Raw genomic sequence first — 16,914 nt, 5'->3', positions numbered from 1 at the left:
CGTTGAGCATTACAAATAAGTTAACAAAGTGAGCAGATGATGCAGCCTTGGGTCATGTGGTGTGAATTACATTTACATTACATTTTGCACATTATTCCACATACATCTGTCACTTGGTATGCAAAACGGAAAACCAATTAGGGATTATCAGGATCTAAGGGGGGAATCTATAAATCATGTGCATATATTGTTGCCGGCTCTGAAAGGCTGCGTGCCACTATTTGGATCTAGGGTGTATTGTTTACTAAAAACCAACAGTTTGGTTTTAGCGTTCCTTATTTCTCAGATCATAATCGCCGTAAAACAAGCATACAAATCATCACATTATTCCGTTTCTGGGTGTTTGTCCTGTAGGGCGACACTGAAACTGCTTTGATTTAAACCAATATATGTGCGGCAGATATTAGTGGTTAAAATCTGCAGCACGCGTATAACCGAGCCGAGCTCAGATTAAAATCAAATCCACCAGGCATTTTGTGATGTGAGCCTGAGGAAGTCTGATGCCTAATTCATAATGTATCATCCCCTCAGGTGCCGAGAGACGACACACGCTGCTGTTTGTATTTATACCAAAGCAGCAGTCGCGTTGGCAGAATGGCAATGAGGAAGAGGAAATTTGGAAGCCATTGTTGCAGCTCAATACCCAATACAAGCCTCACTAATGGAGGATTTCTAAGGGCTAATACTTCAATCTAATATAATGTCTGGGAAAATAGGACTTCAACTCAAAAACTGAAAAGTAATTTAATGATAATTACGACTTGAAATGCACTCAGACAGATGCTACACCCACGCTGCAAGTTTTGTAAGTTTATTGTTGTATAATAACTGAACGTTTCTGCTCGAGCGCTTTTACGAGGACACTCAAGCAAAAGCGCAGGTAGGGTGGGAGAACTATGTGTCTAATGATGGGTACAAACCACCCACACGGATGCCACTCATACTGAAAGCACACACACACACACAGAGACACACAAATGTGGATAAGCTACAGCTGGCCCAGTCACGCGGCGGATACACACATATTTTACAGCCAGTAAACAGAGCCAGCTATGGAAACAAATCATCTTTCTCTCTTCTAACGATTGGCTGGGTCTGTTTGTCATGTTGTCATCATGCTGGATCATGACGTTATGTTAAGGTGGCCAGACATTCAGCATGTACATCTTGTGACTCTTGAACTGTTACAGAGAAAATTCCAAATGGAGGAAAATCGGCTCAGCTCAAGTGTCCAGGGTCTCCATGGGCGATAAAGATGTGTTATTGTGTGCAACAAGGAGTGCACCCTGGAGATGCCATAATATTTATTTATAGTTGATAGTCCATCATATGATGCACGTGCCTGGACTTTTCATTCTGATTGGAGTCATAGGTTTCAAGAAATAAGCAAAAATGTTGGAAACTGGATGAAACAACTGGATCCTTTTTGAGATCTTATCCTGAGAAATGCAACACACACCAAAAACCAAAGAGCGGCACAGAAAGAGTGTTTGGAAATTTATAACGTCACTGTTCAAAACGAATATGACACAACTAACACAGCTCCGTAAAAAAAAAGGTCAAACTGTTCTGTAAATAAGAAAACAAGCTGCAATGTTTACTGGAATAAATATTTAAACTCATTTGTGCCGATGCAAAAGCACACAACAGATCAGCTCAGTTTACTGTAGATGGTGTGGAACAGCAGAAGACACTTAAACATTACGTACAGTAACTTTCATAAGCAAACACACTGCTGCTGCTGCTGCCAGAAAAAGGAAAGTATGAATGTCACGATGGCAGATAATGCATGAAATCCAAACATGCATGAGACGGCACGGCATTGGGTTTGACGACATGAATGTTTGCTTATTTGTATACAAACAGCAGCTCATAAAAACTCCATCTCCATGCATATGTGAGCACTTGCAAGTATTATACAGCAGATCTGCTCTGAACAATTCAATGATAAACGAGGGAGTTGTAAAGACCCTCCCCGCTCTCACACACACACACACACATCCCCCTGCACATGCTGAGCAGTTAATGTGGAGATGCTGTATGTGATCATCATGTACTTTAGGCAACAGGAGGGGAGATTTCCATGCGAGATATTTCCTCATCTTCCAGCAGAAGTAGATCACTGTCACATAAGCATGGGAAATGATCCCAGTGTCAGTCTGATGATGCATTGCATCAATTTCAGATGGTCGCTCAGCTCATGCAGACAGGCAAAATTATTAAATAATCATCTTTAATAAAACATACGGAAAGCAATCACACTGTATGAAAAACTCCATCTGCAGACCATGGGGGAAATAACTCAAAAATGATGAGAGGTTATGACTAACAATGTCTTTGTCTTAATTAGCCTCTGGGGGCTATTTTTTTTACTATGTGCTGGAAACTGCCTGACATTTTCCTGCACTCCAACAAGCTTCTGCATACTAAAGAACCCATGACCCCAAAATGGCATCTGTTCCCCCCCTCTGGTATGGCGAGAATTGCTTTTGCCTGGCAGACAAAGAGGTTGGTTTAATTAGGCTATTCTTGATTAAAAAAATAAAATGTATATACGGCAACTCAACATTTTTCCTAGAAAGTTTGACCAAGCAGTCACGGTGCGGTAGAGAGCATTACTTTTGGGCAACTTTAGCTCCATGAAGGACACGGAAAACATCTATTTAATGAGCAAGTGCATTTTTGAGACACAGATTTCAGGTCCGATTCAAGGTTATGGAGTTATAATCCTTCATTCTGTTGCCTCTGTTTTCTTGTATTATTAATAATAACGTTTGTACCAGGTGGTGTGTGATATCAGCCTAAACTACAGAAGATCGTGACGTGAAGTGACCGTGGCTCTTAAGCAGATTGTTGAAACGAAGCAAAAATGTGTTTCGAGATTTCCAAATGCCCTTTTCTGTCATTTACATTTATTAGTCAGGGCAGCAGAGAGAAACAAGAACTAAAGAAATGCAGGGTCTGACCCAAGCCTGCAGACATGCCACACAAACAACTGCCATATTTGCCATTTATCATAATCAGGGCAAGGGCAACATCTTGGGGAATCCAGAGTATTCAGAAGAAACAAACACGCTGCCCACAATGCCATTCCTAAAATGCTGGCGCTTTATTTTGCTAATGAGCGCTGTGTGTTTTACGGCATCCATCTCGGCAGAAGGTGGGGAAATAGTCGGGCTGCGGAAGGCGGTCGGGGCAGGATGCCAACACGTGAAATTACACCCATTGATCCCTGCAGCTGGAGAATGCCTCTCCACTGAGTCTGAATGCATTATTGAGGAGAGACGCTCCAACAGGTGGGTAGTGGGCAGGCAGCATGGCTCTACAGGACCAAAGCAATATACTGTACAGGAAGGGAAGAGCCACTGGCAGCTCTTTGTGTGAGATTAGTAAAGTGAGTCTGCTGTCACAGACTGTTGTGTTGTCACGTCTATCACAGTGACTTGCACAACAAATAATCATTTCATTCAAACCCTATTATTATTTCATGCACATCACCCAGCACATTATAAATTCAGCCGAATAACTCAATACGCTTACAAGGTGAACTGGTGTCATGGCATGCAGGGGAAAATGTTAATTTGAAAAGAATGGAAAGTCGACAATACAAGACTGTGCCTGCAGTGTTTGCATGAGTAAGGTGTTATACCGCCTATAGGAGGAGAGGGCCGGGGGCAGGGAGGGGTCGAGCTGACGGGAGGAGGAACAGCAAGCTGTAGAGGGAAGCACCCGAGCAGCGGAGGATGTTCTGCTTTAAGCACGCCGCTCTCAGACCTGCTTGTGTGGGAAGCGATGAATAATGAATTTATCAAGACGGCACGACTTTTGGACATTTTTCAGCAGTGGGAAATCCAGTCATAGGATCCCAAAGGGTAAAGATGATCACGAGCTTTTCAATCTTAATCCCTGATTACAAAGAGGAGTGCAAGTGAGGGGTATTACACAGTTTAGTTGTCTCTTTTCTCGCCTCATTAAATGATTAAACCATGCTTCAGTGTGGCAATTCTTGTTTGGGAAAGTGATGTATGTAAATAATACCATTTGTAAAGAATTGCATAAGTAGCATGAATCCCCAAGTGGTTCATATTGTGGGGAGAAATGCTAAATGTAACAGTTTAGTGTGTCAGGGGACAGGGCCAGAGTCTGTGCTTCCCTTTCTCTTATATAACATCTCGTACAACATCTTTCCTTTGCCAGGTTTAGATTTCACCCAAAGGCAGCACAGCTAACAGTCTAATTCTGTCTCTGTTCCTTTGCTCCATAATGGAAATGAGAGGAGAAATCACTGCACTGTGTAACTATTGGATTTTTTAAACGCTTCTGAATATTTTGAGTGTGTTATTCAGTATGAGAGATGGAAATCCTTTTGTGTTGTATCGCTCAAGGAGGCACCTGGCTGACCAAGCAGACCTTCCTGATGACCCCTGACCTATGTCACAATTACTCCATCACTTTAACTGTGTGTGTGTGTGTGTGTGTGTGTGTGTGTGTGTGTGTGTGTGTGTGTGTGTGTGTGTGTGTGTGTGTGTGTGTGAAGTGAAGTGAAGTCAGTTACATCACCGTTAAATCCACCAAGTCTCATTACTGTAACATAGAAGTCAAAGGGCTTAATGGAAATGACTTTCTCTTGCATCTTTAAGCTTCATTTTTGTTTTGACACTTTACCACCTTGGGGATTAGAAACCAGAGTGTAAAATCAGCAACCCTTTCATCCCTCGTAGATGTTGTTGCATCACTTAACAGACTATAATCCACAGGCAGACAGGTTTATGGACAATAACTAAATAATAAATAAATGTGGGTTTTAATAAGTCTGAGTGATGTCATATAGTGATGCTCTGTTAACTTGAGTGTGGCTGATGTGCTTAAATTCAGATTTTTTTTAAGTAATGAAAAACATATTAGAGGTGTGATTTATGCCGGAAGTCCAGCTGCTACAGGAAAAGTTTGATAGTTTAAGGCTCTTGCGTATGATTTTAGTTACTTGAGATTGAACTTGATCTTAGCTTTCAAAGGAAATCTTTCCTTCAGACAACATAGCAATCAAACAGCAGGTCTTAATAATAACAGGCAGATTAATTTTACTGACCTGAGAGAGGACAGTTAGTCCATCAACCATGGTTCCCCAAGGAATCTATCCAATATCTTCTGTCTCACGCTGACCTTTGTCCCTCACACTGCTTGATGTCCATGAGTTCATCTTTTTCATCTCATCAATTTTAATCTAAGAACCGATTCGTTTTCATCACCTATTGAAAACATTTTTCATTTTATTTCCAACATTGGCTTGAATTAATAGGGGCTGGGTGGGCAACAAAAAAAACATTATTGTCCTTCCTGGATAATAGATAAGGCAAATTGCCTCGTATAATTTTAGAAACTGAGTTACGGAGATGATTACAAGAGATTGATGTTGATGTTGAATGGAAAATACAGAGGAGCTTCCCACTTCAGCAGACAAGCAGTGATTTAAGGGTCTGTGGAAAATGAGAGGGGGTTAGTGGCTCACCAGAGAAATTAAATCTACAACAATAAGCATTCAAACAATCAAACAAGCAAAGGGAATCAACAGCTATGAAAATAAAAGACACACTTCTTGGTTTTAGATGTTAAAGTGAGTGAGAATTGAGCACTTTTTGCTTTGAAGGTTGTGTGTGTGGAGCCGATTTGTACTACTACAAACTACTACGCAACAACTACGCAAACTACTGCAACTTCTGATCTGCGTCAACATCCTGACTTCTTCTTGTGTGCCAAACACAACACACACGCGCGCCCACACACACACACACACGCACATCTCTCCCTCTCTCCCGTCATGTCACGCAACCACGCTCCCCACAGCCGATACTAGATGAATAATACACGGCGAAAAATGACAACGCAGCCGACGTAATAAAAGATTTAAACATCTGGGAGCCTGAAAGCAAAATGGTTTTTCATCTCCCGGAGTGTGTGACGTTGCCTCGATCTGAAGCCGATTAAAAAACGGGGGGCCGGCGCCGGTTCCCTCCCCTCTGGCCGTGATGCAGTGAAGCCGCTCTGCGCAGAACCGAGCTCGCCGTATAAAAACGCGGCATTTCTCAACAAACGGATTACACAAACTGGAAGGGAGCGACAACGACGGCGGCGGCGCACGGAGAAAGAGAGAGAGAGAGAGTGGGGGGGTCACCGGCAACACGTCGCCACGGCTCTGCAGGCACCGTAAACGCACCACAGCGCCCGAAGCCCAACCATGCGGGCCACCAAGAGCGGCATCTCCTGGAGACTTTCCCTCCTTTTCATCTTGTTTCTGGGGAGTTCGTCTCAGAACTTCGGCGGGCAGACTCAGTTCATTTGCACCTCCGTACCCAAGGACATGGACATATGCGCGGCCACCGTGCAGAACAGTGTGCCAGGGGAGGACTTGAAGACAACCGTCATGCAGCTGCGGGAGACGGTTTTGCAGCAGAAAGAGACCATCATGAACCAAAAAGAGACCATCAGGGAACTGACCTCAAAGTTGGCGAGGTGCGAGAGCCAAAGCGGCACCGACGCTGGAGGCAGGAGGAAGGAATTTGGGAGCAAAAACACAATGGGGGATGTATCCAGGGGCCCCGCTGACACCTTGGCGCAACTATCTCAGACTTTACAGTCGCTAAAACAGAGATTAGAAAATCTAGAGGTAGGATGAAACATAACCCAACACTTGAATTAAGGCTCCTTATTGGCACATACCTGTTGTATACTTGCATATTTCTATATAGTCCTTAATCTGGCTCTATTATTAGTATTATTATTGAGTACTTCTTTGTCTTTTCCCCGTTAATAGCAATACAGCCGAAGCAACAGCACAGTGCAAGCAAACAGCCTGAAAGATCTGCTCCAAAGTAAAATCGACGACTTGGAGAAGCAAGTGTTGTCCCGGGTGAACAGCATCGAGGAGGGCAAGCCCGGGCTCCGGAATGAGACGGAGCAGCGTGGGAGAGTGGAGTCCACGCTCACGTCTTTACACCACAGGATCACCGACCTGGAGAAAGGTGCGTGAAAAGAGAGGCAGGAGGAAAAACAACAACAACAAAGTAAAGGGAGAGGGGGGGGAAATAAGGTTTTGCGCTGGAGCTTTTATTTTGAAATGTTGTGGCAAAGTGTAAGGAGAAAGAAAGGGGATCGGGTTGAGATTCTGGTGCCGTTATCACATCTGAGGATGAGGATGAAGATGAGTTTTATCGTTGGTGAGGCGCTATCAGCTCGCCACATGGCACAGAGACGCGGGAGTGCGCACATGAGAAAAGCTGCATTGCTTTGCATATCCCGTGTGCCATTACGGGCTTTTACGACTGCAGCAGCGCGTTTAACATTTAACTCATCTACAAAAACGCCGGTACGGCCCGCTAGATTCCACACTTTCCTCCACTAATTCATGTAGATTAAACCGCTATGCACCCAATGACCTTCTCCCTCCAGTTAGTGTGTGATCCGTTTGAGAAGCGCAAACTTTGCCAACATGGTAACCGTTTGTGACGACTGTAGAATATTGATCCCTTACAGTAAACCAGTGGTTATAGAGTTAAAAACAACAAGGTTAATACCATCAATCTGTAGCGTGATGATGATGATGATGATGGTGAGGATGATGAGGATGATGATGATGGATTTGTTGCGTAACATCAATCCGGTGAATCCCCAGGGTGTGGGCGTTGGACGTATACAGGTATGTGCTGAAAAAAGGAAAGGAAACGGACATAAAAAACAATCCGACCACCAAACAAGTTATTTATTCCCCACAGGTCAAAGAGAAAGCAGACCACTGGATAAATTCCAGCTCACGTTCCCACTGAGAACCAACTACATGTACGCAAAGGTGAAGAAGAGTCTGCCAGAGATGTACGCCCTGACGGTGTGCATGTGGCTCAAGTCCAACGCGTCCCCGGGAGTGGGCACACCTTTCTCCTACGCCGTCCCTGGCCAAGCCAACGAGCTGGTCCTCATCGAATGGGGGAACAACCCCATGGAGATTCTAATCAACGACAAGGTACGACTGTAACATTTGTTTGTTTGTTTGTTTCAGTTTAACAGTAGAAAGTATTGAATCCTATTCCTTTTTAATCCATTCAAGGTGGCAAAGCTGCCCTTCCTCATCAATGACGGCAAGTGGCATCACATCTGTGTGACGTGGACCACTCGTGATGGCGTCTGGGAGGCCTTCCAGGATGGAGTCATGAGGGGGAGCGGAGAGAACTTGGCCCCTTATCATCCAATCAAACCCCACGGCCTGCTGATCCTGGGCCAGGAGCAGGTAGAGCACTGATCTGATTCAATACTCTCCCTATGTGGAGGCTTCGGCCCCAACCGTAACACACTCGCTTCAGTCTGGAGATGTTATTTTTATCCATCTGTTCACGCACGCAGTCTTACCTTCTCCATCATGTAATGCAGTGAGGTCAATGAATTCTACTCCAATATCATTAAGTCACATTGGAACGGACTACTGTTGATTACAGTAGCTGTGTGTTATGACATTGAAAATGAGCTAACAAGGTGATTTAAAGTGACTTATCAGACATCAATACTTCAATCAATTCCCTGCTGTAATTACTGTATGCATATACTAGCATAAACTTAATAAGGTCATTGGATCTTCACTAAATAAAATCCCCATGTCACATTCAAACTCCAGATCAACCACAGTGCTGTTTGTTCTTTATACTGAAGATGCATGCAGGAGGGAACAGTCTTGATTAAATCCATCTGTCTTCACCACAGGACATGCTCGGAGGAGGATTTGACGCCACGCAGGCTTTTGTTGGGGACTTGGCAAATTTTCACATCTGGGATCGGAAACTGTCCATCGGAGAGATATACAACCTCGCCACGTGCAGCAGCAAAGCACAAGTGGGCAACGTTTTTTCATGGCTGGAGACGAGCCTCGATATTTACGGAGGGGCCTCGAAGTGGACGTTTGAGGCCTGCCGCCAGCTCAACTGAACTCAACTGAACTGCAGGGACGAGAAAAACCAATGCATTTGTTAAAGCCAGTGTTGTTACAGCCCGTGTAGGCTCATTTTTAGAAGTTCAGGAGGAGTTTGTTTCAATGAATGACAACCGGATTTAATGATGTTTGAATGAGTCATTTTGTGGACGCTTGATAGATTCTTACCAGATTAGCAGGTCACTGGGAATGGATACTTTGGCATCCAGTAGTGCTTGAAAGCACCCGGCGTCTATTTGGGATTTGATTTGAGAGTGCAGTCGACGGCACTCCACGGAGCAGAGGACACTCAGGCCAGAATAAAAAGTACAGCGGGAGTTTATGTAGTTTGTAGAGGACAAATGTCACTCAATTCAAAACACTAATTTCTTTACATTTCTGTTCTTTGTGGACTGCCAGGGATTTTTCACTGTGAAAGGCGACAAAGTGGACTTTAAAAAAAGGAATGATTCTAAACTAGGTGGTGTTCTTCCTCTATCACAATTCTTTCTCTATCACCACCTGCTTGACGTGATTTTTGTGTAAAGAATAACATATATATTGCCAACATTCAAGCCTGAGTGCCTTGGGCTGTTGAAAAAAATCTCAGCACATTCATTTTGATTTGCAAGAGTGTTTGTGCGTTTGTGTTTCTGTTCTTGTAAATTGATTTTTCCAAAAGAGCCGTTTATTGCAACACTGAAGCTGGATCGGAGTGTATATTGAAAAATGCAACTCATTGATGACAATGGTGCGTTTTGCAGGTGTTTGTACTTCAGTGGGAATGTTAAGTGTACAGTAACAGCATGTCTTAACTTAACTGTAAATGCTGTGTCAGCATTGATGATCTTGGCTTTTACTTTTCTTATTTTTGAGTTGAGATTTTATACTGTATTGTTATATGCTTAAAGCATGGCAACACCAACAGATGAGAAACTTCTAGTTTTTCTAATAAAATTGTGATACCTGAATCATTACCCGAATCATATACAGGTGACTGACAGTGTGTTTGCATCACTGTGGTGTATGTGTGTGTGTGAAGGAGAGAGAGAGAGTGAGAGAGAGAGACAGACAGACAGACAGACAAACAGTGAAAGAGAGAGTGAGAGCTCTGAGGATTAGCTTCGTCTCCATTTCATGCTCTAATTTGGGTTTTCAGCCGGACTAAATCACAAGCTCTCAATTATTTTCTGCGTTGCTGTTTTATCCTCCATTTCTGGCTCTTCTGCCTAATGCGTCAACTGAAGTTCTGAAATTGCATAAGTGTGAAACTTGTGCACTCATTATAAATCTGTGACATAAGGAAACATGAGCTCAGCCGGCCATGAGGGCATAATTATTAAAGTTCACAACTTAACGTCTTCATAAGACCATAAACAGCTTAATTGCCAACTGCCCCATCTAAGCCTCATTTAAATAAAACTTTACTTACTGAGTTTGTTCTGTAATATATGGCAGTGTACTAAAACTGGTACATCAGCAGGCGGCCATCATGGATACCTTTGTTTTGTAAAAGAACATAAATGACACAACAGGCAGATCAACACAGAACCTGGCCCATCCATAGTGATGACATCACCCAGCTATTCTGCAATGGTAAATCAATTAATGAGGCAAAATCTATTTCTAATGTTTCTACGAATGCAACAATGACAACAACCATATAGCCTCTGGTTTGAACCGCTCTCAGGGTAACCTTGTTGAGAGGGACAGTGTGTCCAGAGAGGCTGAAGAAAGAATTGTTCTCCTAAAGCTGTAGCCAAAACACACACACAATCTCTCACACAAATAAACACATCTGAAGCTGCCTTTGAGTTTTGACTTTTAGTTCATTCACTACATCCTCTGCTGGTTACAGGTTATTCTGGTAACAGGTGACTGTATTGCGCCCCCTATCTGCATGGATTGACACACAAAGATGACGTGCAGTGTAAGGATGTGCTCACCGCTCTGTTCTTGGTCTGTTTTCTTCTTGCGTCATTGTAAGCACACCGGCTCCCGGCTGTGTTGTTGGCGAGGTCATACGGTCCCACCGCAGCGAGGTCGCATGTCCCACAATTTGGTTTCCATCCTCTACCTCGGGGGAGAAGGCAGATCTTCGCAACAATAGGCTGTTCCCTGGACACCAGACCGACCAGCTCATAGTTAGCACACAGCCATTACAGAAGGCTAGTGTGACACAATAAGTGTTGGGTTTCTGTGAGGATCCCTCCTGTGGAGTAACAACAGTCACATCCAAACACAGGAATCCACCATCCACACAAACATGAAGCTGTGCAGTGTACAAGCAGACGCCATGATCTCTTCCTGAGTGGTCACTGGAGGCTTGTTTAGACATCGACTTCCATTCTCTGCTCTGACCTTCATCCAAGTCGACTTGATGACCCGCAGTCCCTCACGTTTGCCTGGTCTGGGCCTTTTTTCTTGACCTACATCTTGCCCCAGATCTTGTCAGGCGTATTTTTGGCACAGCCAGATAATAGCATGCCTGTTGATCCCTCTGCAGCTTTACTGAGCACTAATTGGTCCGTGTCCACACTCAGAGTCAAATTAGCTTTGAGGAAAGGTCAGGCACGAGGTAAAATTACCACCATGCTTGTTTAGCTTTGCATCTGCATTACAGATCACAAATTGTACATTCACCACATCTGACTGATCATTTTTAAGCTTTTCAACACAGCACTAACACAGCTGCCTGTGTTAGTGTCCTTGACATGTCATGGAGACAATGTGATATTGTGTCCATGTCTGAGCTGCTTTAATGAAGGTGTAGCCGCTGCTCGGACAGCTTGGGTAACAAGCCTGCGCTGGAGATCAGGAGATCATATATATATTTACGTCACACCATCAACCAAAACCAGCATCCAATTTTCATGTTTTTGACCTGCTTCCACCGATACTGGGTAATTGCAGCTTAAAACAGAAACAAACCCATCAATCTCTGCTATTTCACGCCAGAGCTGAAGGGAAATGAACCAATTCCTCCCCGCATGTTTCGACACACAGTTAAATCCATGCCGAACAGAAGTGTACAATTTAATAGGCTCATTAAGAATCAACCTGTGCGTAGTACAAAAATAACCCGCCACTCCTGCTGCCAGTCCTAACCTGCTGTGGCCCCTTGGTGTAGTTTATTAAGATCAGCACGCAAAGTGGCTTATCATGTGGTTGATGAATTGGAAAACAAACCACTGACTAATTGCTATGCTGATATCTGTAATCATTTCCGTTCAAAATCATTAAATAGGCAAAAGATTTCAGACGGCGAAGCAACCTGACAAGGGACGCCCAGCCAAGAACGCCAGAGTGAACAGCCAAACAGAATATACAGGAGACAAACACCCATATTTGCCCTTAATCTCAGAGCCATTTCAGTTGCTGTCAGGCTGGAACTCAAACCTCCGTGCCGCTGAATGAATAATTGATTTCTTCCCAGCATGGGAAATTCCCTGCCAGAGTAACACCCCCAAGCCTCAGTCAGTTTTATGCAAAAAAGTATTTTCTCTGCAGAAATGCAAACACGAAAACACAGCGCTGTTTTCTTAATGTATCCTTGATGTGGGTTTCCAGATGATGAGGCGTCTACAGTAATTACTTTTCCAGCAAGGGCAAGGATTTGAACCATGAACTGGATTGAGTGTAAACATCTATGGTAAATAGATTTTCTGTACACTTTGATGTTATGAATTCTTTAGGCGTTGCTTATCCCAGATTGATCTAAAAGCTTCTATATCTGTCCGCCATGAATCTCAGGGTTTTCTGTTTATTCTCCTTGTTCCATGTCTGCATCAGGTACTTTCTTTTTTGGTCTTCTATCAGCACTTGATGGTTTTGTTAGTGTGGCACTGGTGAGCATGTTCCGACTTCCTTTATTTCATTTGGGCAATTCCACTTCCTCCATAAAAATCGAACGTTCCAGACGAGCACCATCCTGACAGTGCTGCTCTACAAATCTCCGCTCATCTCCCAAACTACTGCAGTTTGGAGGTGCAGCACGCACTGCCGAGGCCGGTGTGAAGCTGCTGCTCTCATATCGCTGTACTGGTTTTAGAGGCTTTGAGTAAAGTTCAGCATATTCGGTACGCTCAAGCGCTTTGAGGACCTGATTCATGACCGTTTGTACAGGCTGCTTTTGATGATAGATACATGCGGTACTGCCACAGAAAATGATCTATGAATATCCTGCACGGGCACAGCTGTATCACTAAATTAGAACTTGTGTGGTCAGTACATCTTGCAGCGGTATCTCATATTTAGGGGATGTCAGAGTAGATTAATGGTGCATTTCAACACTTCCTGGCAACCTTCCTTCCTGTTAGCTCACTGCTGGGAGCTCAAAGCGTGTTGCCTCTGCAGACTTAAATAATGTTTGCATTCATCTATCAAGAATGTTAGAGATACGGAACAGGCACAGTCATCAGTGTTGACTTCTTGTACTCACAAATGGCCAGAAAGTTGCAGTTGTTGTTAACCATGCAATGTTGCGGGATGGTGCGATGTCTTGTTTCGGCTTGTACCATACAGTCTCTACTGGCTTGGTTTAATATAGCTAGATAATATCACAAGTGGGAAATGTTACGACATGGAACATCGCCGTTAACACGTCTCACACGCAAAATAATTCCAGATAATTAATTTAAAATCCATTTGACAGGATAATTTCATTAAATGATGTTGGAATATTATGCAAATGACCTTTCAGAATTGGCATCAGCTCGCAGCGCACGACTTTAATAAACGCTGCAGTGTTTGCCACCTGTGTCGGCGACACTTCCGCAACGCGTGAGACCAAGTGCCTGTAATTACCGCTATGATGCTGGTGTCAATAGTTTTTGCAGTAAATCTCAAGGGACATGTTTGCTGCATAATTCAAACCAGTCAATCAATTCCGTCTCCCTGGCTTCCATTTCTCTCTGTGAAACATCCCTGCTCCCTGCTCTCCACACATTCCCTCGTCCCCCGGCCCATTTTCTCTTCCCTTATCTTCACCTACACTGGACTCGATTAAGGCCCCTTTGATTTTTGCACAATTAATTGTTTTGTAGATTTAATTTCACATGGATAAAATTGTGAAAGGTGAAAACGTGAATTTCCCAGATTTCAGCATAAGGCTATAACAACTTCTCTCTCTCTCCCTCTGTCTCTCTCTCTCTCTCTTTCACACACACGCGTAGCCATGTTGTGACAGAAGCCATCACAACAGGAATATTTGTCATAATGTCGCCACGATCGTTCCGTCCTCTGGGAGCGATGCCACGGGCTGTTTTCCATAATCAGGTCAATCACAAAGAGCCCAGTACAGTCCTGCATACCTCACACCACCAACACCCGGGTAGAGAAGCACATGGAGGCCTGCTCGCTAGTGTGTCACAAAATCTATCCCTGGTATAATGGAATAAAAATATAATCTTCACCTCATTACACAAAATGATTGAAATTGACCTATGTTTTTTTTGCAAAATGCTAATTATGTTCTCATCCACTCAACACTGTTTGCACTTGGGATGCACTTATTGGAGTCAGAGGTTTTGTGAATATAGTATGAATATTGGATTTTGTGATTTCAGGTTTGGTAACAGGGTTGAAGGTTTCAAGAAAACTGGGGACGTCAGGGAGGTTGTGTGTCCTCATCTAACCTGAACAAACACTCCATTACTTATGAAGGAAGTTTGAAGAAGACTTGTGCATATGACAGGATGCTGACCTGCGGGTTATAATGCCGTAGTTAGGAAAACGAGAGGCTGTATTATACATGAAACGTAGCAGGGACTGTTTAATTAATGCAGCTTTTTTAGGGCGATATTTCAACCTGACAAAAACTGGTTTGAGGCATGTCTCTCTCTCTCTTTCTCTCTCTAAGGTGTTTATAGTATGTTGGCGAAAGAAAACTAATTAAAAAGGCAGCACTCCATGGAATGTTGACAAGGTAAATCTCCACTCTTTCCAAACCAAACAGCTACAGTATTGAAAGCATAAATGCGTCAACAGCACCATTCGGCAAAAATTGAAGGTAGCATATATTTTTGGTATGCAGAGGTTACTGCAAAGCCCCGACTCGCTCTTTGTTTTCCTTGTGAAAGCAGCAGGACTGCAAGGTGCAAATACATCTTCAAAAGGAATTTTCAAAAAGAATGAGCGCACTAAGTTACAAAAGGATATCAAGGTTTTTACATCCTGCACAAAACTCTGCCTAAAATGAAGAGAAAGATTTTGTTTTCCTGTTTTAATTCATCAGGAAGTAGCTTTTGCTTCACTCTTGCCTTGAACGCATATAAAGACATATCTAGACAGTTGTTTAATACTTCCATACAAGGGGCGCTTCAATTTGATATGCATTTCTTTCATGAGAGGAACAAATTAAAGATTATTATTGTTATCATTTGGCCACTGACATACACTGGTTAGATTGAATAAGAAGAAGAAGAAGAAGAAGAGATGAAAATGGACCTGAAATTCAAAACATAGCCAGTAAATTAAGCAGCAATACACTGAAAAGGTCTTGCGATTAAATGGAATACATAAACCTATTCCTTTTAGTTGTTTGTTTATTAATTTCATTGTTTTAGGTGTTCATAATTTGAATATCTCCAAATTTCCTCAGAAGTTGCAAAGGTAGGCGAGCAAACATTGCAGGATAATTTCATCATTCTCAGCAGCACAGTAACAGAATGAGGCAGCTTTATCTTTCTGCTATGCGGCTCCTCACGACTCCTGCCGTGACCTGTAAGAGACGCATTGTCAGGTTGGTTAAGAAAAGCGTGGACAGTCTGTCAGGAGAGGAGAGGCAAAAATAATAGGGTGAAAAATAGAAAGACCAGATATTTCACCGGCGCTATTGGTGGTGTTGACTAATCTTCTCTTACTCATGCAGGCCCAGTTGCCGTGACGCTTTTTGCCTGTAGTGTATAGCAATGAAATGAATGCCTGAGATTGGAAGTGTTACGATCATTGAAGGATGAAAAGTGACAAACACAACGAGGCTTACAGATTACTTTTGAAATATCTTTTTGTGTCGCTAACATCCATCAGAGTGATCATTCAATGTCGTGAACTTTTTCTGATGGCCTGATGCAACCGGTGCTGTCAAGCTGGCTGTGATACGAGACATGACGGGACTGCGTCATCGTCCTGCATCCACCATGAATAATGAATGACCTCAGAGGCACAGGGATGAGCTCTGGTTACTCTGTGAGGAGCTGTCACTGAAACATCTGTCAAAACTAACTGGATAGGGCAGTTATACCTGTGGCTGGTTCACTGAGAACCTCAACTGTGTGTGTTCTCAGAAATTTTACTTTACTATTGCCACCTTTATCTGCAGCATACCTGGAGAAAGTGGTTATTCTTGTCTCTTGCCTGTTATTGATGTGGTCTGCATGGATAGATGCACCTGGAAGGGAAAGAGGTTTGATTTTACAATGTCAAGTTGAGAAGTTATTGACAAAATTTCACTGTGGTTGTTACAGTATCACAATAAGGCGGAGTAATGGTTATTTTGTTTTGCATAAGAAGTGCATGCAAATGTGCACAAAATGTGTTTACAATACACCAATTCATTCATGAGATAAATAACTTTGTACAATGGCAAAGAATTGGCAGCAAAAACGTGGCATAACACCAAGAAATGGGAAAAAGCTAGGATGAAACATTTATCCAGCTTGTTCCAGACATTCTATGTGTGTTTATGGGACAACTGAGCTAAAACTGAAAGAGGAGATGAGAAGAAAAATGGCAGAAAACCAAATCTGCCAAAAATAGGCGTGAATGGATGCAGACAGACTGAAGGCATAGAAACCAGGGGAATAGACTTTTCAGAGGTTATAATAATAATAAAAGTACACCACAAAGGTTATGACGGTGCCACCAGGGAAAGAAACAGACAGAGGCAGCATTTTTCCATGAACTTTAGCATCCATAAAATCAATATAACAGCATCCACACCTAAACTAAACCCGGGAAGTTTA

The 16,914-nt window shown here is 43.0% G+C and overlaps 1 protein-coding gene across 1 annotated transcript; it reads left to right on the top strand.

Moving 5' to 3' along the window:
* The first annotated feature begins 6,177 nt into the window (after positions 1-6,177).
* nptx1l (neuronal pentraxin 1 like) lies at positions 6,178-8,967 on the top strand. Its single transcript, XM_076143183.1, has 5 exons — positions 6,178-6,664; positions 6,812-7,019; positions 7,770-8,014; positions 8,099-8,278; positions 8,746-8,967. Exons 1-5 carry the CDS (start codon positions 6,236-6,238, stop codon positions 8,965-8,967), a joined length of 1,284 nt encoding a protein of 427 aa, XP_075999298.1. The 5' UTR covers positions 6,178-6,235.
* The last annotated feature ends 7,947 nt before the right edge of the window (positions 8,968-16,914 follow it).

This window comes from Genypterus blacodes, unplaced genomic scaffold (genome assembly GCF_046128005.1).
Source record: "Genypterus blacodes isolate CSIRO-AG114 ecotype Tasmania unplaced genomic scaffold, CSIRO-AGI_Gbla_v1 ptg000022l_1, whole genome shotgun sequence".
In the NCBI taxonomy this organism is placed as follows: Eukaryota; Metazoa; Chordata; class Actinopteri; order Ophidiiformes; family Ophidiidae; genus Genypterus; species Genypterus blacodes.
Note: the sequence above shows the minus strand (reverse complement) of the source record. Positions and strands in the feature narration are given on the sequence as shown.